The following is a 22474-nucleotide window of genomic DNA, read 5'->3' as shown; positions in this document are numbered from 1 at the left end:
CTGCCCGGGGCGGAGCGGACACGCGCGTTTCCTGGGCCTGCACGCTCCTGTCTGTCCTGGAGAACTCCCACAGAGGGAGTGAGTGGGTTCCTCCTCGGACTCCCTGCACCTGTGGAAGGTCCACCTTCTGGAAGGAGTTTAGAGGGCATCCCCAGAGCCTGCGGCCTTCTGGAGGACTGAGGTGGTGGCAGGCCCCTCGATCCTTGCTGTGCAGGGACCTCTGGAGAGAGCCCCGCTCCCCTGTCCTCCAGCTCACTGCCACGGCGCCGCCCCGGGTTTGCAGATGGTCGCCTGTGGCCTTTGCTCTTGGAGGGTCTTAAAGGTCCATGTTCCGTCCAAACGTCACAGTTCAACAAGGGGTGGCAGCTTCCCAGTAGTCTTCAGGAGGTGGCCCTGCTCGTGGGACCTGGCAGGACACAGGCCAGTGGCCTCTGGGTGGGCTGCAGGGCTGTGCTGAGGGCCTCCCTGGCCCCAGGGCTGCGCAAACCAAGGTGGACATTGTCGCCCAGCAAAGTAACGGCTTGACTTCCCAGAGTGGTGCCCATGTCTCGTGACATCTCTGGGACAGCTTTCCCTGGCACCAGGCCCTGGAGGGCACCTGTAGTCCTCCTGCCCCGTGCACCCCAGTTTCTATAGCGTCGACACTTTTAGCCCTTCCTTAAAAAATAAGAATAAACAGTTCCACGTGGCCACTGAGGGAGCATTTGGTGCACAGGTTGCTGGGCCCAGAGCTGCGGGCTTGGTCCCCAGCCTGTGGAGCCCGCGGAGGTCTTGGGCTACAGGGGTCATGCCCTTGAGGGTTGGGAGCCCAGCTGCTGGCCCCCTTCACCCTCCTGCCGGGCGGTGAGGGTGAGCACCACTCGGCTCTGCCCCGTCCCCTGCCATGGCCTGCTCCCGCCCCCCATCAGAGACCCTCTGAGCGTGGACTGGCACCTCCAAAGCTGAGCCCAAGTAAGACTTTGCTCTCTGTAGGTGGGTTTGTCCCATGTGCTTGTTGTGACAGAGCTAACGCCGAGGTGTCACTTATGTTTTGGCCACAAATAATCATAGGTTTCATTACATATTAGACACTTTCCTATTTTGGTGCAGCTCTGAGGGTCATTCTCTCTGTTCCTCTTGCTCTTGTCTGTCTTACACGTTGCATGTTTCACCAAAGGGATGCTGTACGTTGTGTGTGCATGCGTGCACGCACTTTTTGCCTGAGCATTGCATAGAATGAGGGTCACACAGACGTCTAGGTCAGTGACTCCCTTTCCTGACCCTGGGTTCTGTGGGGGTGTTTCGATGGCTGCACATCAGCTTTAAGGTCGTATGTTGGGGTGAGGAGCTTTTCGATGTGGGGTTGTCATCGAGGTTGGCATTAGGAATTGAGGAGACTTGTCCTCTCGACCCAGAAACCAGGTGGGCAACCAGGGCAGTGGGTGAAGAGCCCGTGAACCCGGCTCCCGCACCCATCCCCGGTGCCTCCACAGGCTGTCCTGCGCAGCCTTGGCGCTGTGCTCTGCCCAGATTTTGTGCCATGCATCCTGTTCTCAGCGGCGCTCACGGCTGTCGGTGCCCATGCTGACCCCTCTCGGGGTTCCAAGCCGACACTGCCGGTGATTTGATCTCCTGGTGATGTACAGAGAGGCGCCAGCCACGGCCCAAGCCCCCACCAGCTCCCGGGAGACGTCAGCCCCATTCCTAAGCCTGGCCCCGTGCTGACTTGGTGAAGTCCCCATCCTGAGCGTCCCAGAGCCCTTGTGCAGTCTCCACGTTGTCCTGTGTGTGGCACATCCCAGGCAATGGGTGACATCTCCCGGGGTGTGGGGGCTTATAACAGAGGAACTAGGTGGAAGCCCATGTTAAGTGTGCGAGGCAGGACCGCGACCGCCTGTGTGACGGGATTTTGCAAAGAGATGTAAGACCTTGGTCACGTGATGAGTGTGTACTACCAGATGGAGGGAAATGACCTCCTCTCTGGGTGGAGGCTGCTACCTGTGAAGTAGCTGACAGGGAGCGTCCTCGCGTCACCCTGGCGCTGAGCCACGCCTGCACGCACCTGGCCTGTGTTTGGCCCACGAAGGTGTCTCCCAGCTGGGCTGCCGCGAGGTGGGCGTCCCTGCCAGGGCGTCTTTGAAACTGGCTTATCTCCCTTCCTGCCTCCACTCCCAGCCGGGCTCCCTGGGTGGGCCCCTTCCTGCTCCTTTCCCCTCTCAGATGGGCTTCTCGGCCTGGCCTGCTGTGCTGCGCGGTGGCCTCTCTCCAGCCCTGCGACTTCTCCGTCTCTGGAGAGCCCCCTGGGGCCCACAGCTGAGCCGGGAGTCTCCCATCCTGCGTTCTGTGCCCCCCGCAGCGGTGCAGTCACCCCAGGACCTGCGTGTTTCAGTGTTTCCAAGCCCCTGAGTGCCGGCGACCCAAGGTCCAGTGTCTTAGGTCAGCACCAGCACCAGGTGTCCTTCCAGGTGCCCGTCATGCCTGGGGCTCTCAGGCCCCCTCTGGGGGATGGCCGCCTTGCACCCATGGTTCTGTCTGTGCGTTGCTTGCAGGGGGCAGGGTGGCGGCTGCGGGTTGGTGTTCACAGGTGACCCTGCGAGTCCTGGGGGCGGGTTAGGTAGAGGCTGGGATTCCCGGGGCGTCCTCTTCTCCCCACCGCCCTCCAGGGAATCTGGTCCTGAGCTGCCCCAGGTGCTTCCTGGGTGGGGGCTGCTGCTGTGATGGTTCAGCCCGAGTGTGGTCTGCGGGTGTGCGTGCGCGCGTGCGTCTCTGCCCGAGGCCTTGCCGTGCTCTGCTCGAGGCCTTGCCGTGCTCTGCTCTGGTCTGATGCCAACAGGCGAGCTGTCCGGCTGCGGCCCAGAACCTCTGTCCCCTGTGGCTGTGCCGTGTCTCACCACCTCTTGTGCGGCCACCTGTGCTGACCTGTGGCGGGAGCGCTGAGAGCCTCCCCTGGGTGAGCAGTGCAGGTGGTCAGTCCCCAGGCGGGCAAATGGAGTGCCTGCATCCAGAGGCCACGTGGCTGTGTGCTGGGTGGAAGGCTCGGGGCAGGCCGAGTCCTGGGAACTGGGGAAGCACGGTGGCAGGCACGTCCCCTCCTCAGGGCTGTGAAGGCACCTGGGGACCAGGGCCTCTGCAGCTTCCATAGCCCCCAATTGGCCAGATCCCTGCCTCGTGGGGACTGCGTCACTCACACTGCAGGAGCCTGTAGGGAGGTGGACACCTTCCATCCTGAGAGGTCGCCATTAGTCATCTGGCAGAGGTGACTCAGTTTCCTTGGGTGGCCTCCGGGAGCTGCATCCTGAGCTCCAGGCAGAGCTGTGGGTGTCAGGTGGAGGAGGAGGAAGGGCCCGGGGTGATCTGGGACAGGGCGCTCCTGTGCATAGGTGGGCGCAGGCGGCGGGGTGCGTGCGGCGGGAGGTCACTGCCAACGCAGCAGCAGAGGTGCTGGGAAGGCCAGCAGGGACAGGTGCGGACTCTGGATCCTGTCTTGGGGCCTCCTGTGGCCTTGCTAGCGGGGGCTCAGTGGAAGGGTTTCCTCACAGTGGACAGTGGTGGCGGTTGGTGCTTGGGCACGGGAGGCTGGCTGGTGGCCGCCTCCCCGTTCAGGTGACGGAGGTCTGCAGGAGTTTCCTGGGGCTGCCGTGACACTGAGCCACACCCAGGGGCTTACAGCTTCAGATGCTGTTCTCTGACAGTGTGCAGGCCGGGTCCCTCAAACTAGGGAGCCAGCAGGGCTGAGTCCCCTCCAGGGACCCCCCCTCCTGCCGCCTGCTTCACGAGGTCTTGTCTCCTGTCCTCGTCAGGACAGCTGACGCTGGACTCGGGCCTCACTCGGGGACCGCAGAGGCTCCCTTGTGGGGTCCTCGTCAGTCTGCGGATAGCCGTTTTCCAGGTCAGGGACTGGGGGTGGACAGCTGTCCTGGGGACCAGTCTTGGCCCACGTGGAGGGCCTGTAGGTTGGAATGGGCGGGACAGGGAAGGCCTGGTCATGGGGCTGCTGCGCTGACCCTAGGTGTAGGGGGACAGGGGACGGTCCTCGGCCCATGGCGAGGATTCCCGAAGGCTTGGGGGAGCGCAGCCGGAGCAGGGCAGGGAGGCAGGACGTGGCCACACGGAGAGGGTGGCCTGGGCTCCGGGCAGGCTGAGTGCCGGCGACCCAAGGTCCAGTGTCTTAGGTCAGCACCGGGTGGAAACCTCATGAGCTTCACTTTGAAGGACGAACCCCAGGTCTGGCCTCCCAAGGAGAGCTGCTACAGGGGCGCGGGGCTGGCGGCTGGCCCTGCAGCAGCCCCCGAGGCCCCCAGCTCCAGGGCACCTTCCTGCCCACAGGTGGCCGGGTGCTGCCCGGGAGGGTCCAGCAGGTTGGCTGTTGACGATGACGTCAGTGGTGGCTGCTGTGCTCCTGCTCCGCTTCCTGTCACTCTTCCTCCCCTGGCTGCAGCTCCCCCTCCCGTCAGTCACCACGCCCCTCCCCCTCCCTCCCTCTCGCCCCCCCATCCCCCGTGGACGTGGAGGACAGGCCTGCAGAGCCAGGAGGAAGGTGTGCTGCCCTGATGCAGGGCCGCTGGCCCTCCCTCCTGTGCCCACCCTGCCATGGGAGGCCCCTCTGGTCACACTGGCCCTGAGGGACTTCACAGTGGCCTGGGCTTCCACCCCCTTCCTTCTGCTCTTGTGCTGGTGCCGCCGGCCGTGGCTTGGTCTCCTGGCACACGGCACTCTCCAGACACGGGGGAGGGCGGTGCCGGGCGCCGGATGGAGTGCCGGGAGCCTGGACGGCGGCCACCCCGGGGGCTCTGCTGGACAGAGCACTGCTGCGTTGTGCCCACATGGGCTCCACTTGCCAGCTGATGCCGGTCACACCCAGGGGCACGAGGCCCCTCCCGAGAGGATGGTTTCCAGGGGTGGCCCAGGTTCGGAGGCTCCCTTTCCCTTCCGCGGAGTCGCCGTGCCCAGCCGCACGGGGTGCTGTAAGAGCAGGGTGCTGAGTGAGTGGGGGGCAGGGTGTGCTCCAAGGACGGGTCCAGCGCCTGCGGTGCGCCCAGAGGGCGGTGCTGAGGTCCCGTCTCTGCCTGCAGTCCTTCGGGAACACGGTGGGCGGGCAGCAGCTTGGCACTAGTCTCAAGGCACAGAGCGGTGCTTCCCTCTGCAGGACCCCGAGCAGAGCTCCCATAGACCCCGGCTCCCTGCAGGGCTTTGGTCTAGAGTGTTCCCATGGCTCTTGGAGCACCTGGTCCAAGAGTGGACACACGTGGGGACCCTCTTCCTTCCCACTTCCCCTCCACACAGCGCAGGCCATGCTAGAACACAAACCAGGAAGAGGGAAGGTGGCCCTGAGTGGCCTGTGATCTTGGGGTGTCATTAAGAGTGGTGAATGACGTGCTGGGGCGTCGCTAATTATATTCTGGCACCTGCTTCCCATGTCCGCTCTCTAATTATGCCCCAGCCACGGCTGGCACAACTGCCCGAGGCCAGGGCCCTCTGTCCTTCTCCCCCGGGAGGTCTGGGTTGTGACTTGTAACCCCGTCGGGGCTCACGGGCACTGGCACTTGGGTCCCATCACTTAACGAGCAGCTACGACCACCCCGTCCTGGGGGTGCACTCGTGGGCATGGCCACGTGAACTTGGACAGGGATGTGAGGTCTGCGTGGTGCATGTGGTGGCCGTCCCGGGCCTGCCTGAAGTTGGTCCCCAGCACCCGTCGTCAGCCCCCCTACCAGAGCGTAAATGGAGGGCCCCAAACAACTCTTTGGGTCAAGTGCTGGGACGGCTAACTGCCTCTGGGTGGCGGAGAGGCCGCACATAGAGGTCAATGCCCCCAACCCTGCCCCGTTCACAGAACCTCCTGCCTCTGCATGGCTGTCTCTGGGCGGCCACCTCCCTCCTGGTGCCAGTTCAGAAGGGCAGGAGCATAGCCCTGCTCTCGCATGGCTTCTGTCCCGGTGGGCCCTTGGGACGCAGCTGTCCCTCGTTCTCTGTCCCTCTATAAAGCCCCCCACATCGAGGGTGAGGAGTTATGGGCGGGTAGTGATTCCTGCTGTGACGTCCTGTGATCCCTACTGGGACGTCCTGTGTCCTCAGTTTGGTCCCCTGCACTTGGACTTTGGAAATGCATCAGCCACGCAAGTTGGCCACTAGCACCCTTTCCCCGTCCTCAGACTTTCCGTTTCTGCTTGTGGTCTTTGTCAATCGAGGACGTTCACAGGTCGCCGCGGAGAGGTCTTACCGTGTTTGACTTGTGGGCCCATGTGTTATAAACCCGACCCTCGGCACTGGGTCGCCACGTTTATAGAACACACACAGCTTGTCGCCTAGCGGAGCAACATGGTGCTCAACGTTCTGTCACTGGCAAAACGCCCGCGACAGTCGGCCTGTGAAGAGAAGAGGTGACAGGTAGCGGCACCCGCCTGTACTGCCAGCTGGCAGGGTGCGGGTGTGAGCTGGCCAGGCAGGTGGAGACCTGTCTCAAAATGGATAACGATGAAAAGGGCCAGGGAGGTGGCTCAGAGCCCCTCTGGGCTCCGTCCCAGGGGGCAGAAGAAAAGGGAGAGGGCTTCATCTTGGCTCAGTTTGGGAGGTGGACGCTGCTGCCTGGGCCTGTGGTAGCACATCGGGCATCGCCGGGGAATGTGTGGTGCATCAGACCATCCACCTCGAAAGACCAGGGTCGCTGTTGCCCCAGGCCACACCCCCGTGATCAGCCCGTCTCAGAGGGTGCGCTGTGTCCAGCCTTAACCCCGTCTCCTCGACACGAGTCCTCTGACGTTCCGCCCTCCCCCCGACTCAGACACGAAACGTCCGTGAGCAGAACACGTGATCGCCAGGCCCAGCCGGCCCTGACCACACCCGGCCCTTCACCTGTGGGTCGCTGTCTGCCCTCGCCCGGTCTCCTAGGTTCCGTGAGGCCCGGCCTGGCGGGAGGCCCTCTGCATGGGCTGGCCACCCTCCCCGTGGTGCTTACGTTCCTGGTGACGCTCTCACAGGAGCACAGCCGAGGGTGGAGGACAGAAGTGGAAGGGTGGCAAGAGGTGGCCCTGCCAGGGGCCCTTAGGAAGGATGGCAGGATGGAGTGGCCTTTAAAGTGCACGCTTGACTGTGAGGTCAGCCCGTGGTTCCCTGCCTTCAGAGCCCCGAGGCAGCTGGGTGCAGCAGGAGCCCACACAGGGCCTGCCGGGACCCTGGCTCCGAAGCAGAGCGTTTGGGCCAAGGGACGTCCCCTCGGAGCCTGGGACCCTATGCTCATCTGCAGTGACTGAAAATTCAAGTCGTGCAGGTCGGCTCAGTGACGCACCCTGAGGCCACCCACCCACCCGGTGACGGCAGGAACGGGCAAGATGACGCGTGCACAGTTGTCCCGCAGCACTGACCGAGGCCGGCACAGGGTTCTCGGACTGGGCTCCCTCAGGACGCGGCCACACGCGTCTGTAGCCCCCGTGCTCCTTTGTGTGTGAGGGAGCACTAGGAAGACCCTGTTGTGGGACTGTCATTGTGATGGTCTGAGGGGCGTCCTATAGAGGCCTGATCAGGGGAAATGAAGGTCCCTGACGCTCATTTGTTTCTATCACTCTCCAACAGGTGGCCTTGGGGGGGGCACCTGAGGTCGCAGGCTCTGGAGGTCCCATGGCAGCCTCCAGGTGCCCACTCGGGTGCAGGCGAGACCGCCTGCCCTGGAGGAGGCTCTGGGGCCAATCCTGGCCTGGCCCTCAGAGGCCACCAGGTTCCTGGGCTCGCAGCTGCCACCTCTGAGCTCCTGCGTGGTATGTTCATGCAGCGTCTGGCGCAGACTCCTCTCCGCGCCTGGCTCTCCCCATCCCCTCAGTTGTGACACTTCCTCAGGGCACCTTCTGATTTCTCCTGCGAGGTTAGAGCCAGGAGTGTTCAGGAGGGCGGCCCTGTGCAGTCTGCGCGTGTGCACAGGTTCCCAATAGTCTCCTGTCCCTCATTTCTAGTTGTGTTCCTCGGTGGGGACTAGGAACATTCTTTGTGGATCTTACTTCTCCTGTGTTTGAGGCTCTGTTATGGCCACTGCTGGAGAATTTTCCGGATGCGCCTGGGAGTAAGTTGAGCTACGTCCCTAGTGGGGTGCTTGTGCAGATCACGCTGGACGTCCTAATGGACGGTCACCTAGTTTGTGTTAATCACAGCTGACTTTCAGTGGGACGCCAACCTTCTCTCCCAGGGAGCCTCGTCCTCAGATCCCCTTTGTGCTGGTGACAGGCAAATCATACCTTAACACTTCGGGTGCCATCAGGAGAGATTTATAACCTTTAATTCTTGTCGTTTTATTTTACGTCAGCTACAAAGAATGACGAGACTTATAACTGGGCACAGAGGCACACACTTGAAATCCCAGCGACTCGGGGGGCTGAGTCCGGAGGTCGCAGGATCAAGACCAGCCCCAGCAACTTAGAGACCCTGTCTCAAAATAAAAGGGCTGGAGAGGTAGCTCAGTGGTACAGCATGGCTGTGTGCAATCCCCAGCACCATAAAAAGGAAAGAGATTTACAAAGAAAATGATGACATTACCCCTGATTATTAAACATGCACTAATGAATCTGTGCATATGTTCGTGTGTAGGAGTGTCACTGTTCTTACCTCATTTCAAGCAGATTGGCCAGTTTTTGTCTGATAACGAGCCTCTCAAAAGTTCATGTATGAAAGGGTTTCATTTTAAGTGTTTTTACACCTGGTTAGATGATATTTTCCAAAATAGTGAAGTAAAATTCAGTTTAAATTTTTTTTTCAGTTTTGTTTGTTCGTTTGTCTTTGGTCCTGGTCAGACCACTCGGGCCTTGGGCATGCAGCCGTGGTGGGCTCTACCACTGTGCTCCACCCCCAGCCCCCCAAAGTCAGCCACAAATCTGAGTCAGCACCTTTTTTGTTTGCAAAACTCTATTCAGATAGTGGAAGCGGCGTTGAAGGGGAACAGAGTCAAACGCTCGACTGTAGTAGTCTCCCGTGAGTCTGGCCTGGGAGGAAAGTCTTCTCCCAGAGGATGTGGAGCCTAAGTGGTCCAGAGACTCTGTGCGCGAGCATGCCCTGTGTACATGGTTGGAGACTGAGCCCAGAGGTGCTTAACCACCGAGTCACATTCCCAGCCCCTCCCTTTTTAAAATGTACGTATTTAGTTGTCGGTGAACCTCTTTAATCCGATTACTTCTATGTGGTGCTGAGAATTGAACTCGGTCCCTCTCACATGCTAGGCAAGTGCTCTACCACTGAGCCACCACCCAGTCCCTTCCCAGCTCTTTTTATATTTAGAGACGGGGTCTCGCCGAGTTGCTTGGCGCCTCGCTGTGGCTGAGGCTGGTTTTGAACTCGCGATCCTCCTGCCTCAGCCTCCCGAGCCTCTGGGATCAGTGTGCGCCACTGTGGCCGGCACAGGGTTTTTTGAACATCCTGCCCCTGAACACAGCCACAGACAGGGGTCCACCCTGCAGAGAAGGCGCAGCAGGGGGCCCCTTGCCGATGGAGCCCAGGTTCAAAAAGAGGGTGCAGGGCCCACTCTGTGCGTTTAGGGAGCACCTGCTGTCTCCCTAAGGGAAACCAAGGCTTTCTTGTCTCAGAACCTGCACCTTCTGAGAGGGACAGGAGGACACGCGGTCAGCTGTGTCCAGGAGAGGGGAGCAGCCTTCCTTTGCCCTGCAGTGCCCTGAGATGAGCAGGGAGCAATGGTGGCCTTGTGTCCTGACCCTGTGCCTGGCCACCTCTGGGTCCCGCTGTGCAGCCCACCAGAGGCCCACCAGCGCGCCTCTGAGCTGCCCCGGGACCCTCGCCGCGCCTGCCTCCCCGCCGGCCGCCTACCTGTGGGTGTCTTCCTGGAGCAGCCTCCCTCCTGTGCTCGTGAGCGCCGTCTGCACCCCGGGAGCCTGCGCCCTGGAGCGGCACCTCGCTGGCCCTCCTCCTCACTCCCCCTGCCCCATAATTAGGCGGCGCTGTCACCGAGCGGAGCCTGCTGTTAGCCCGGCCGCGTGGGCGGGAGCTGGGCCTCCAGTCACCCTGAAGGTGCCTGGGGCCGTGCCGTGGGAAGGACAGGAATGGGGACGAGACCCCAGAAATCCCAGGCTCCACAGAGGTCCCTGGAGGGATTGTGTGACCCGGTTCTCACTTGGTGGCGCCTGCTCCTGTTGGAGCGTGGGGATGTCCCAGTGGCAGGACCTTTAAGATGGGAGCCTCCCGCCAGGGAAGTAGGTCGCTGGGAGCGTGTCCTCCACATTGATGTCGTCCGTCTCCGTGGCTCGGAGGCTCCTCGTGAGCTTGCAGGAGACTGGTTGGGTGAGCAAGCCTGGTCCCCCGAATCCCCGTCGGCACTCCCCACCTTTGAGGCGTCATCCCCACGGGGCCTCCTGGGCTGAGCTGGTGTGGGCACCGCGCTCTTGAACCTCCACAATGGGAGCTCGGCGACCCTCTGGTTTCACACCGCACCCCGCCTCAGGGATTCTGTCACAGCAGCGTGTCCTCTGTTTCCATTGCGTGTATGTCTGGGGACCGCCACCAGCCGTGTGCATCCTTTTTGGTTGCGGAGTACCATCCCATTGGGTGGAGGCTCCGCAGTTTGAATGGGTCATTTGCAGCTTTCTGTTGCACATGAAGCTGCTGCAGTGACCTCGTGCTGAAGTCTTCACATTAGCTATGGCTTTGTTGTCCTTGGATCTGCAGAGCACCCCAGTGACCTGGGTGGCAGTCTCGGTGCCCAGCTTGGCACTGTCAGGAGCTGGGGGACCTTCAGGAGGGGGCCTGGTGGGAGGTTTTGGTCAATGGAGGCTTGTCCTCAGGGTGCTGGGGCCCCCAGTCGTCTTGGGCCCTCTCGATTCCCAGGTGGGGGCGGGGGGAACAGGCCTCCTTGCCAGCCACCCCTCCATGGGGGCGGTGCCCCCAGGTCCACAGCAGCAGGGCCGGTCGCTCAGGGACCGAGACGCCGAGGCTCAGCGCACACAGACCTCCCCCGTTCGGGTGGTCACCACGGGGACGGCCACTGCTGGTCCTGCAATGAGGCCATCCTCCTGGTGAGCGCCTCGGTGTCTAACAGGGCAGGAGTCGCTCTCCTCCTGGGCTGTGCGCCTCTTGTGACTGCGGTAAGAGATCGTCACCACCCTGGTGGCTTGGAGCCCCACACTCTGTTGTCACCTCACACTGCGGGAGGCCGAGTCGGGGGGCTGTGGGTGGGTCCAGGAGCCAGGGGCCTTCACCGCCCGAGGCACCTGGAGGAACTGGGTCCTGGCCCTCTGGCCCGCGAGCGAGCCTGCCTCTGTCACCGTGGCCCTTGCTGTCCTCCCTTGGACTCCACGAGTCCCACAGCTCTGGCGTTCACTTTCCCCCTGCAGACGTGTCCCCGTAGGAGTGACCCAGCCACCTCGCTGCGCCAGTCCGCACATTAATGGCGTCTTCCTTAACCACGGGCTGTGGGAAGGCTCCTGGCTCCAGAGCCCTGCCCGTGCCCCGGGGTGCAGTGTGCTGTGCCAGGCGCTGAGCAGAGCCGCCGCTCCTTGGTCGTCCCTGGTGACGTGTCTGTTTGGTCTCAGTCTAGCAGGGTGGCTGCCGGCCGGGTGATGACCCAGCACTCTCCCCCGGCCCAGCGGCTCCTTCCAGGCAGGGGTCAGGGCGCTCGGTTTCCTGCGGGTCCCTGGTTCGTGTGGGGCCTGGGCTCCCTGAACCTGCTCACTCGCCAGGGAGGGTCAGACGGCAGGGGCCCAGGACTGGGGTCCCTCTCCCTGATCACAGTGCAGCAGGGACACGTGGCCAGGACGGCCACACTCGTGATCCCCGCTGTCGACCTGTGGCAGGGCAGGGCCTGGTATGGACACTGTCACTGAGCTTGGCCGAAGGGGATGTGTCAGGTGACGCTCAGCTGAGGACACGTAGCCATTCCGTCCACCACTCTGTGGGGGAGCCTCTCACCTCGCAGGTGTTCCTTTGTCCCTTGCTGCTTGAGGAAACGTAGATGGTGTCTTCTTTCTGTGCCTGGATGGATCTCACTTTGGCCTCGGAGCCCTGTTCGTCTCAGTCCTAGCACAGCCTGGCGCTCGGCCCGGGCCTGTGTGACGCACCCATCGCCTCCCGGGCCAGCGCCTGCGCCGTCTTCCCGAGATGGGCACCTGGCTTCCCTCCTGGGACCCGTGGCGCTGTCTCCAACTTGGAAACGCTGGTCCAGGAGGACCTCTCCGCTGGGTGAGCCTCGCACTGAACGGGGATCTAGGTGGGAACTGGATGCTCTTAGTTCACATTCACTTGGTGCCATTTCAGAGAGAGAGAGAGAGAGAGAGGCGTAGATGAACAACGAGGCTCACGGTAGCTCTTGTCCCAGTTTGTGGATGTCGATCGAGGGGCATCTTGGATGCAGGTCTGCAGAGCCAGCTTCAGGAGAGGAGCGAGCCTGTGTTGGTGTCTCGGACGACACCATCTCAGTGTCCCCCTGCCCTCTGCCCGGGACCTGCTGCTCTGCCTGCAGCTCATACTGGCCGCCGCCCTCTGCTCTGGGGTGATCCCCACGGCCAGACCACGAGGCCCTCTCCCTGTGGAGCCTGCTGGGGTCGGGCAGGGCGGACCCACACCTGCAGCAGCCGCACCGCCCCCAGGTGACACTTGCAGAAATCGTGTTGAGGTTTTCCCAGGACGGCGGGTCCTGGCTTCGGCACCCCCTGCGCCGTCCTGGGTCTTTCTGATGTGCAGGTGGCTGGCACCTCAGCTCCTTCTAAGGAACTGTCCCCAAGAGGGTGGCATGGTTCCGGAGGCAGATGTGCCCCGGGTGACAGTGCCCCGAGGGAGCAAGGGAGGGGGTGAGCCTGGAGAGTGCCGAGGCCCCGGCCATCCCACACTGAGGGTTTGCTGGTGGTCACAGGTGGGAGGACACCCGAGGCCAGGCAGGGGCGTACGCTTGGGGCCTGTGGGGGCAGCCTGTGGTGCAGGCCCTGGACCGTTCCCTTTAATGGGGGTGGACATTTGGGGCATGCCAGCCTTGAGCAGAAGCCACTGCTGCTGGGCGTGGACAGATGGACTCCTCCACACCGACCCCTCCACCACCCTGTCAGGAGACTGTCCGGGAGTCGCGGACAGCACCTCAGAGCCCTGCTCTAGGGTGACAGAACAGGCAGGCGGTGCCCTGATGCCCACGGCCCCCGCGCCCAGCCGGGAAGCCGGACGGCCTTGGACCTCCCGAGCAGCCGTCACGCTGAGGCTGAACCAGGCTCTAGAGAAAGGGGGTGTTTTCTTTTGTTTGGTTGATTTCCACTGAAGACAGGTGCGCCAGATAGCCAGTTCCCTAAACACGCCGTGTCCACTGAGGAGCCGATGCTTTTGTTCTAGATACATATTTCTCGGGGAGAAGCCAGCTTACTGGGGTGTCCTTTCAGAAGAGCCGGGGCACCCGGGCCTTGTTTGAGAAGGCGGTGTGTTGACTTTCCCTGCTCTCCCCTCTCAGTGCTGGGGTGCCACGTGGTTTCTGCACCTTGGTTGACTGAGGGCTCCCACTGATTGGGATCATTTGCTGGGGTGACCTTTGGGAATCGTGGGGCTTATTAAGATTTGTCAGTTATGAAGTGTGCTTTCCCATCACGTGTGGGCGTGAGTCAGATGGGGGCAAGGGGGCCCTCCCCTGGAGGGCTGGTGGCACCCATCACCGGGCCGACCCCCGTCTCCCATTCTGTGGCTCGCTGGTGCGGCCCGGGGCTCTGCTCTGGACACAGCTTCTCACGGCCGCTGACCGCTGGCCCAGGGACCACACGTGGAGGGACGGGGCGCGGGGTAAAGAAGGCAGGTGGTGGACTCTCGAGCTGAGCGGATTCCTGGAGGTACGTTTGAACCTACTCAGCAGCGCCCCTTGCCGACTGTGTGTGCTTGTTAAAAGTGACCTAGAGAAGGGCACGGCTCTGTGACTGCAGTGTCGTACCGTGGCTGGGTTTGGTAGCAGTGCAACGCCGGCCAGCTCTTGGGTTGGTTCCCCGTAAGTCTCCCTTGGCATCCGTGGACGCCCAGTGACACCACAGCCCAGGGCTGCTCACACGGTGCCCCGTACATGCCAGTGAGCGGCGTCTGCCCGGAACCCACAGCCCTGCTCCCTGACCCTCAGTCGCCTCCGCACGGCCTATCCCTAGTGAACAGGATGTAGTGCTACTCGATGGTCGTCACACTGTGCGCGGGGGTGACGGCGAGAGAGCCGTCTGTGCTGCGCAGGGCTCGGGGCTGCTCTCCTGCTGTTCTCACTCTCTGGCTGCTGGAACCGCAGATGGTTGGAGCCGCGTGCAGAGGCGGCCTGACTGAACAGTCCTGCGGCCGCAGACCCTGGGCCTGCACCAGGCACTGGGGGGCCAGGGCTCCTCCTGCAGCCCTGTTGTGAATGTGGACAGGATGCTGTGTCCTCCCACCTGGGAGCTTGCCTGCGCTGGGGTTCACGGTGCCAGCCTCTGTGGCTCCGTCTCCTACCTGCCCCTTCCTCGCCTGCTTGCTCCATTCAATACCTGCCCTGGAGCTCCTCTGGGTGGGGTCCGGTGTCGCCTAAGGCAGCTCCTGGGTCCCTGGTTGCCACACGTTGAAAACCCAGTTGGGTTTCCTGGTGGAGATGGCGGGAGGGTGACGCTCCTCCGTGGGCCGGGGAACGCGCCGGATCCCTGGCACAGCGTGCTTGGACCTTCACCCCTGGGTTCTTCGAAAGCGCTGTACCTTTAATTTTCAGGATGCTGTCATCAGCTTGTCGGGTCATTTGATCTGAGGAATTTAATTACTTGTTTAGATCCGTCCCTATTCTGCCGAGGATTTAGGGTGATTCTATCTACATTGTGGGGAAAGTGGCTGTGTGCGCAGTCCCCGACAGATTGATAATCCTCCAGCTCTGTGTGTTTTAAATCAAAAGCTCTGTGACGTTCCCGGCTCTGAGTAAGCACTGTCTGAACCGTCTTGAAAGGAGACAGAGTTTTCTGGATTTGGAGTCGCGTTTCCTGGCGCTCCCCCTCCTGCCCCGAGCTCACCTTGGCTGGGCTCGGGCTGTGCCTGGGCCTCCCCGGGCTCTCCTCTCCGTCCCTGTCACTCTCGCTGCCTGCCCAGGGTCCCAGGAGCAGGACGGCTGCCACACAGGGCTGCAGGAGGAGGGCAGGGGGCGGGCAGGGCCGTGGCCCACCCTGAAGCCCAGGCAGGAGCTGAGCCCCCACCAGCCACCTGTGCTGCTCCACGCAGGAGCGGGGGCTGCCATCGCCCCGTCAGGAGGGTACAGCGTTCCCAGAGGGAGGGCCGCCAGCCCTGGGCCAGGAGGGCGGCCTGCGGGGTGGCCTGTGGTGACCCTGAGGCCGACCATGAGCACCCAGCACCGTGCGGAGCAGACCCCAGGGCAGCCGGCACAGGCACAGGTGGGGCCACAGGAACAGCGAGCCCTGAGCAGCTGGGGAGACCCCGTCTGCAAATAAGATGCAAACTAGGGCTGGGAGGGGCCTTGGGGTCCAGGGCCCTGAGTTCAACCCCCGGTAACCCCCCCCAAAAAAAAAAAAATCCCTGGTGGTGGAGGGCGTAGCCCATGCAGGAGAGCTGCTCCCTGCCTTGGGTGCACTGGGGTGTCACGGGGTGAGGGTCACACTGCTGGGACCCATGCTCTCACAGGTGTCCCTCCCCTCGTGAGGTAGGTGCAAGGGGAAGTGCAGTAGCTGGCACCGCGGTGGCCACCCTCGGGAGACGAGGCCCACCCGGCACCCTGCCCACCAGTGCAGCTGGCGGCCTGGGCGTCTAGGAGGAGGATGTTGGGGTTCAGAACTGCAGAGACTCTCAATTATGAGCATCTCGCACTCGGACAACTTCCAGAGCCGACTCGGGCAGTTCCAGGGGAGCACAGACACAAGAGCCGACATGCTTCTAGTGTTTCCTAGGCATCTGCATCCGTGTCCCTGGACAAGTGGACATTCGCGAGGCCCCCTCCTTAGAGCTGGGGTTCAGTGCTCAGCCAGCTTGTCCCCACGCCAGGACACACCCTGTGTGTGTTCCCTTCTCACCTCGAAGGCTGTGGGAGCGGCCGTGGCCAGGTGCCTCCTGACTAGGAGTCCATCCAGGGGACAGTGTGACAAGTCTCTGACGGTGTGGACCTCACGCCTGACCATGCGTGGTGCCATCCCGGCATACTGGGGAATGCCAGGTAGAGCTGTGGGACGGAGTGCAGGTCCCCAAGGCCACACTGGGACCTGGCCCAGGGGGTACAAAGCACTGCAAGGCCGGCTGCGTCCGGCACCCTCGATGGCAGTGACCTTCAGCCATTTCCGCCATCTGCCTGGGTCTCCCCGGAAGCCTCTTGCGCAGAGCGAGGCCTGCGTGGTGTCTGTCTCCCACTTCCTGTCAGTGTGTCTGTGCACTAGAACTCTCCGTCTCTCCGTCTCTGCAGACACGGAGCGGCTGTATTCCGTGGTGTTCCAGGAAATCTGTGGTCGCTACGGGAAGGAGTACAGCTGGGACGTCAAGTCGCTGGTCATGGGCAAGACGGCCCTGGAAGCGGCTCAGATCATCATCGACGTCCTGCAGCTGCCCATGTCCAAAGAGGAGCTGGTGGAGGAGAGCCAGGCCAAGCTCCAGGGGCTGTTCCCTACAGCCCAGCTCATGCCAGGTACGTGTCTCCCGCCTCAGGGCCACGGTGGGAAGCCCGCCCCCGACCTGGGGAGGCGCTCCGAGGTCCACGCGCTCGCCTTACCTTTCTGTGTCCCGTACGGTCTCGGGACCCCAGAGTTGGGTGCACACCGTGGGGTGTGGTGACGCTGTGTTCTCTCGGGGGCTGCTAAAACCACACGCGTCAGTTTCACTGATGCCTGGGTCCAAACACACCTGGGTTTTGTTTTTATCAATATCCTGCCTTTTTTTTTTTTCCTTCCCTGCAGTGCTGGCAGTCCAGCCCAGGGCCTTGCTCATGCGAGGCAGGTGCTCTACCCCGAGTCACCCCCAGCTCTTTGTCAGCCGTCTCTAACGGCTGTGTTCCTCTTGGAATTACTCCAGAGTCGAGCTCCAGCAGTGGCTTTGCCTTGGTCTTTGCAAAATCAGATACAGGATTAATATTTCAGCAACTATTCAAACTTTGAACGGTGCGATAAGCAGCTAAATCTCTCCACAGAGCCTTAATTTTCAAAAAGTTAGAGCCCTGATTCATTTTTATTTATCGTGTTTGTATGCCTGTCAGGTAGCCCTTAAATTCTTAATAGTTTCTGGAGGGGTGCTGGGGATGGACCCAGGGCCTGCCTTGTGCCGGGGAAGTGCTCCCCTGAGCTGCCCTCCTCCCTGCCCCAGCTCAGGCTGCTGCTTGGCCCGAGTCCAGTCCCTTGGGCCTGTTAACTGAGGTCCGTCGGCCCTCGATCGCCTGCTAAAGACAGAAGGGCAGGGGTTCCTGAGTACAGGCCAGGAATTGGGCTCTCTGACCCCTCTAGGTGAAGAGGGAGTGCTCTCTAAGATTCCTGGGGCCAGGGGAGAGATCTGCAGCCACCAGGTCACCGTGGACCTGCAGCTGTGTCAGGGGAATCGTGCAGTCGCGGAGGCGCGCTCTTACTTGTATGATCCCGTTTCTCTGCATCTTGACCTTCCTGTACCATTTGTGCATGAAGTAGCCCTGGCGAGTCTTGAGGGAACCCATCTGGACAGTTAACACTTGTGTTTCACATTGGGGTTCACACGGCACGGCCTCCACGGACGCCTCACCACTGCTGTGGGTGAGTGGTTCACCTGTACTCTGTTGCCACCTCGCGGGTCCGCAGGGCCTTCACCTTGCAGATCTGACACCACCCCCTCGACCTCTGCAGCCAGCCCCCTGCCGCTGCTTCTGGGAGCTTGGCCCCTCTGGGCACCTGTGCTCGGTGGAATCCTGCAGGGTCGGTCCTCTGGATGGGCCAGTCTCACTGAGCACCATGTCCTGGGAGCACCACGTCCTGGGAGCACCACGTTGGAGCACGTGACGCGTGTCCTCCATGAGGCGGAGTAGCGTTCCCTCGTGTGCAGGCCGCACCACCTTTCCTCACCGCCGTCTTGGGGGCTCGGGGTGTGCTCCTGCTTCCCGGCCTCTGAAGAATGCTGCTCTGAGCCTGGGCTGGGCCGTCCCTGAGGGCCAGCGTTCAGTTTTTCAGGGGTGTGCCCAGAAGTGAAGGAACTGCCACGGAGGCCGCACATCCCCTTTCTCTTCTTGCTGGTCCCGGGGGTTGAACCCGGGGTGCTCGACCGCTGAGCTCTAGGGTCTCACCAGACTGCTGAGTCTCAGTTGCGGAGGCCCGCGTCTCACTGGGTCCTCCCGCCTCAGCCCTCCGCGTGCCTAGTTCACAGTGGGTGACACCTGTCCTACAGTGGTGTGGTGACGTCTCACTGTGGCTGTCAACTGGCGTTTCCTGGGGATGCAGAGCATCTGAACGAGCTTCTGCCCATCTCTAGCCGTGGAGAAATGCTCCTCGCGCCCTTTGTCCTTCCGTGATGTGGTCTTTTGTTCTTGCTGTGCCATCTCTCCAGTGCGCTCCTCGTCTCCTCCCACGAGTTGATCGCTCCACGTCTTGGGTCCCATCTTGGCTCCACTTTGATGAATTCTGAACGTGGCCCTGGTTACAGGTCCGACTGTGTTCCCTCCCGTGGGAATGTCCCTTTGTCCCCTGCCATGTGTTCCAGTCTTCTCTTTCCTGTGGCCAGGGCTCTGGCTGTCTTGTCACAGAGTGTCCGTCCCCACGTGGGAGGGCTCATTTCTGGGCTTGTGGACTCCATGGGCCACACTGTTGTGGTGACCACAGGTTTGTGACACCTGTTGAGAGCAGGAAGTGACGGTTTCCCGCTCTGGCCTGTTTGTCCAGATGGCTCCTGGCTGCTCTGGGTCTCTAAAAATTCCAGGCAGGTTTCGGGGTGGGTTTCTCTATTCCTGAAAAGACCCCACTGGGATTTGGGTGGGATTGTTTGAACTCACAGGCTGCTGTCCTGGCTCTGAGCACGTCGGCTGCCGTGGCGTTTGCGTGGTCTGTGGGCGTCCCCCTTAATGTCTTCCTGCCGTTCTGGGGTCTGGGTGCACAGGCCGATCAGCCGCAGTGGGTCGTCCCTGAGTGCTGTGTTCTTTAGGCCATCCGAACGCCCTGGATTCAGTGACTTCCTCTGGAGCTGTTGGTTGTATGTGCAGAGATGTGGCTGATTCTGTTGGCTTTGTGTCCTACAACTGCTCTGAGTGGGTCTGTTTGCTTTAGCAGTTTGGTGTGCACAGGTGTGTCCCCCTGCAAGTTTCTCCGTGTGCACCGCCATCTTACCTGTGAACAGGGCTCTGACCTCTGTTCCAGGGTGGGTTCCTGTGTCCCTCCCTCTCCCTGTTGCTCTAGCTAGACCTGCCGTGCTGGGAGGCCTCCTGTCCTGCCCAGGCCCGGGGGGAAGGCTCCGGCCCCTTGCTGGACTGTGACCGTCTGTTCTGGGAAGCCGCTGGCTCTTCTCCGTGCCCGGCCTCTGCAGTGCTTTGCCTGCCCCAGGGGAGTGACCGTGGGCGCTGTCCTCTGCTCTTCCTGTGTTGAGCGAGCCCCTCTTGTGCTGCCATCTGACTCTCTTGATTTGCTCTTGAACCTGAGCTCTGCCTCGCCTCATCAGGGGTGTGACCTGCGGTTCTTACCCTGCTCGTGGGGTTCCCCGTGGAGCCCTGGCCCAGGCGGCTGGGACCGGAGGTCGCTGTGAGGATCGCTGCTGAGTCTCCTCACTGTCACGGGCTTGCTCAGTTCTGCTCTCACGACTCAGGCCTTGCAGGCCGAGCGTCTGGGACGTGCCCTTCCTGTAGGGCGTGCCCTTCCTGGGGTCACCCCGGCAGACGGCCCCCTCTCTAGCTCTCCCTTGCTGTGGGGCTGCAGTGCCCCCTCTTTTCGGATTCCTGTGTCCAGGTCTTCTTTTCCCGTAGATGGCTAAGGGCCTGTGGAGACCGTTTCCCGTGGCCCACCTTCTCTTCGGGTTGAGGAAGCAGCTACTGCGCGCAGCGGGAGCGCCGGGTCTTGCCCGTGCAGCCCCTTCCCTGCCTGCCTTCCCGTGCTCTGCTGTGGTTCTGCGCGCACCCCTCGTCCTGCTGGCCTGGACGCCTGGCTGGGACGCCGAGGGTCTGTGGGTGGAGGCCGCTGCAGTGCCCTCAGCTGCTGACCTCGTTGGTCCCCTGAGGCCAGGTGTCCGGTGACGAGGGGCCGGTCACGGAGGGCCTGGCCGATGAACGCCACCAGGAGCCCCACGTTCAAAGCCTGGCCCCTGGCACGCGCCTCAGGGCGCTCTTGTTGTTCCTCCCTGTGACAGGGTGGGGGGTACTGGAGAGCGCCCTTAGTCGGTCACTGTGACCCTTAACTGGAGATTGTGTGCTTGACCTCCCAGGGACACGGAGGAGCCCTGCTCGGCCACGGCACAGGTCTCCCCGCAGCCCGAGGCCCTAGGCACGCCCCAGGCAGCCCCCTGGCTCTGCTCACTCTGCTCAGCAGGACCCTGAGCAGAGGCAGAGGACCTGGTGCAGGGCAGTGCAGGGTGGCCCTGCGGAGCAGAGACCGAGTCAGGCTGAGAAGACTGGACGTCAGAGCGGGCGTCACAGGCCACAGTGATGGGGAGTGGCCTGAGGGGAGGCCGAGGAGGGGGAGGTGGCCTAAGGGACAGAGCAGGGGAAGGGAGAGGAGGACCACAAGAGCGCATAGGGACAGGATGGGCGCGCAGGGCAGGGACGAGGGCGCAGGGATGAGAGCGCAGGGATGGCGGAGCACAGCCTCCTGCCCCTCGCCCCTCTCCTGGCGGGGGGTGCGCCTCTTCTGCATCCACCCGTCTCCTCTTTGCCCTCAGCCAATCCCAGTCCCACCCTGGGGGACACTTGTGTCATTGTTCAGTGACGAGGTGCACAGAAGGGCCCTGTCCCCTTCCCAGGTCTGGAGAGGTGCTTTGGCGCACCTGCCACTTTGTCCCCTCCTGCGCTGCGAGGGGTGCTTCTCCCTGGAAGCGTCCTGTGGGAGGACAGTGTGGGGCCTGGACGTCACCAGGAGCTCATCAGGAAGGAGGGGCTGCAGAGAAGGGTGACCTCATGTCACATTGTTCCTCCTCCTGCTCTCTGGGCCACCGTGGGGCCAGGGAGGTCTGGGCAAGTGAGCTGGGGGAGCGGGCGGCCCTGGTGTCCCGTGGGCCTGTCTGCTCGATTGGGGTCAGGGCTCTGTGTGTCCTTGCAGTGGAGGTGTCGCCTGGCTGTGACGCAGTGGGTGGCCCTCCCTGTCGCCCTCAGGAGGGTGTCTCCAGGCTGGGCTGGGCCTGAGCCTGCCAGCAGGGCCCTGGGTGGGGTGGAGGGGCCCCCGGGAGGACGGTGCCCGGCACCTCAGGGCTGCATCGCCGAGTGCCCTGGGCGCCCTGGAAGGGTGGTGAGGAGGGGCCCGCTGCCCGAGGGCGGGGCAGACCTCCCGCCTAGGCCTGGACGCGCGGCTGTGGGCAGCGAGGGTTGCAGAGCTGCTCAGGTGAGGGGCCTGGAGAAGGAGAGCATGTGGCTCACGTCCTGGGAGCTCTCTGAGTTTCTGAAACAGTCACTGTCACTCCACCCGAGTCGCGTGGCCTTAGAACATCTCCACCTGGGATGTCAAGCAGTGTGTCCACCCTGTGGCTACCTCCTCGTGTTTCCAGCCCCTCTTCCTGGGAGGGGGTCCTCTGGGATGGATGAAGCTGCGTTTGGTGTCCCTGAACGGAGAGCTTCACACTGGAAGGCCACTGACCAGAAAGCCAGGGCCTCCTCGTGTCCCGGGCCCTGGCCCTGTCCTCTCCCATGTTGTCATGGAGAGTGGCGTCTGGGCCTGGGGAGGAGTGGGACAGGCGCCGAGGTCCTGAGCGCCCTCCCCGGGCCGCAGTGCTGTGCTCCCTCCTGGGCAGGCTGGGCGCTGTGCCACGCAGGGCCTCCTGGGGCTGGACTGCGGCTGCACCAAGCCTGAGCTCGGCGCTCTCACGTCCGCTGCCCACAGCGCCCTCTGCAGAGCACAGAGCTGAGGGGGGAGCAGACAGTGGGGACTGGTCAGTGGGGGTTAGTCCTCTGCATGTCCTGCTTGGCCCTGGTCACGGCACGAGGCGGGGGCACTGACATCCCTACTGTGCAGTGCCGTGCTCTGACTGCCCCAGACCTGGTGCATGTGAAGGCACAGCGTGGGGCTAAGAGGTGGGACCCTTAGGGGAAGGGGCAGCCCCGTGGGTGGGGTCTGGGCTGGCTTCACAGAGGGCCCGCAGAGCGGCTCCGGCCCTTCTCTCTCTCCGCTGCCCTGTGAGCACGCAGCGCGCTGCCCCTGGGTGGGGAGGGGAGCTCGTGAAGGAGGCGCCAGGCCATGTGGGGCCAGGGAGCCTCTCTGGGGACAGGGCCAGTTCCTCGTCTCTTGGACTTCAGGCTGCTTACAGCTTCAGAACTGAAAGAAGTGGGTCTGTCCTCTTCACAAACCGCCAGCCTCAGGTGTGTTGTTACGCACACCCCTGGCCCCGCCCTGGTCCCACCCTGAGACTCCCTGGGGGTGCTGGGGCACTGTGGCTGCCTCTTGAGGGGCTGGTCTCCCCCAGGGAAGGCTCCGCCCTCATG

At 62.5% G+C, this 22474-nt stretch overlaps 1 protein-coding gene across 2 annotated transcripts in view; it reads left to right on the top strand.

The window, feature by feature from the left end:
* LOC114082289 (pseudouridine-5'-phosphatase-like) overlaps positions 1 to 22474 on the top strand; it is a 53484-nt gene that overhangs the window by 8081 nt on the left and 22929 nt on the right. For both annotated transcript variants that reach the window (XR_011705708.1, XM_071606587.1), the window contains exon 2: positions 16325 to 16543. Coding sequence is in view for 1 of the 2 variants with exons in the window: in XM_071606587.1 (XP_071462688.1) it covers positions 16325 to 16543 (219 nt within the window). In the remaining variant the exon portion in view is untranslated. The remainder of the gene's footprint in view (positions 1 to 16324; positions 16544 to 22474) is intronic.

This window comes from Marmota flaviventris, chromosome X, assembly GCF_047511675.1.
Source record: "Marmota flaviventris isolate mMarFla1 chromosome X, mMarFla1.hap1, whole genome shotgun sequence".
In the NCBI taxonomy this organism is placed as follows: domain Eukaryota; kingdom Metazoa; phylum Chordata; class Mammalia; order Rodentia; family Sciuridae; genus Marmota; species Marmota flaviventris.
The sequence above is the reverse complement of the archived record's forward strand: the minus strand, read 5'-3'. Positions and strand labels throughout refer to the sequence as shown.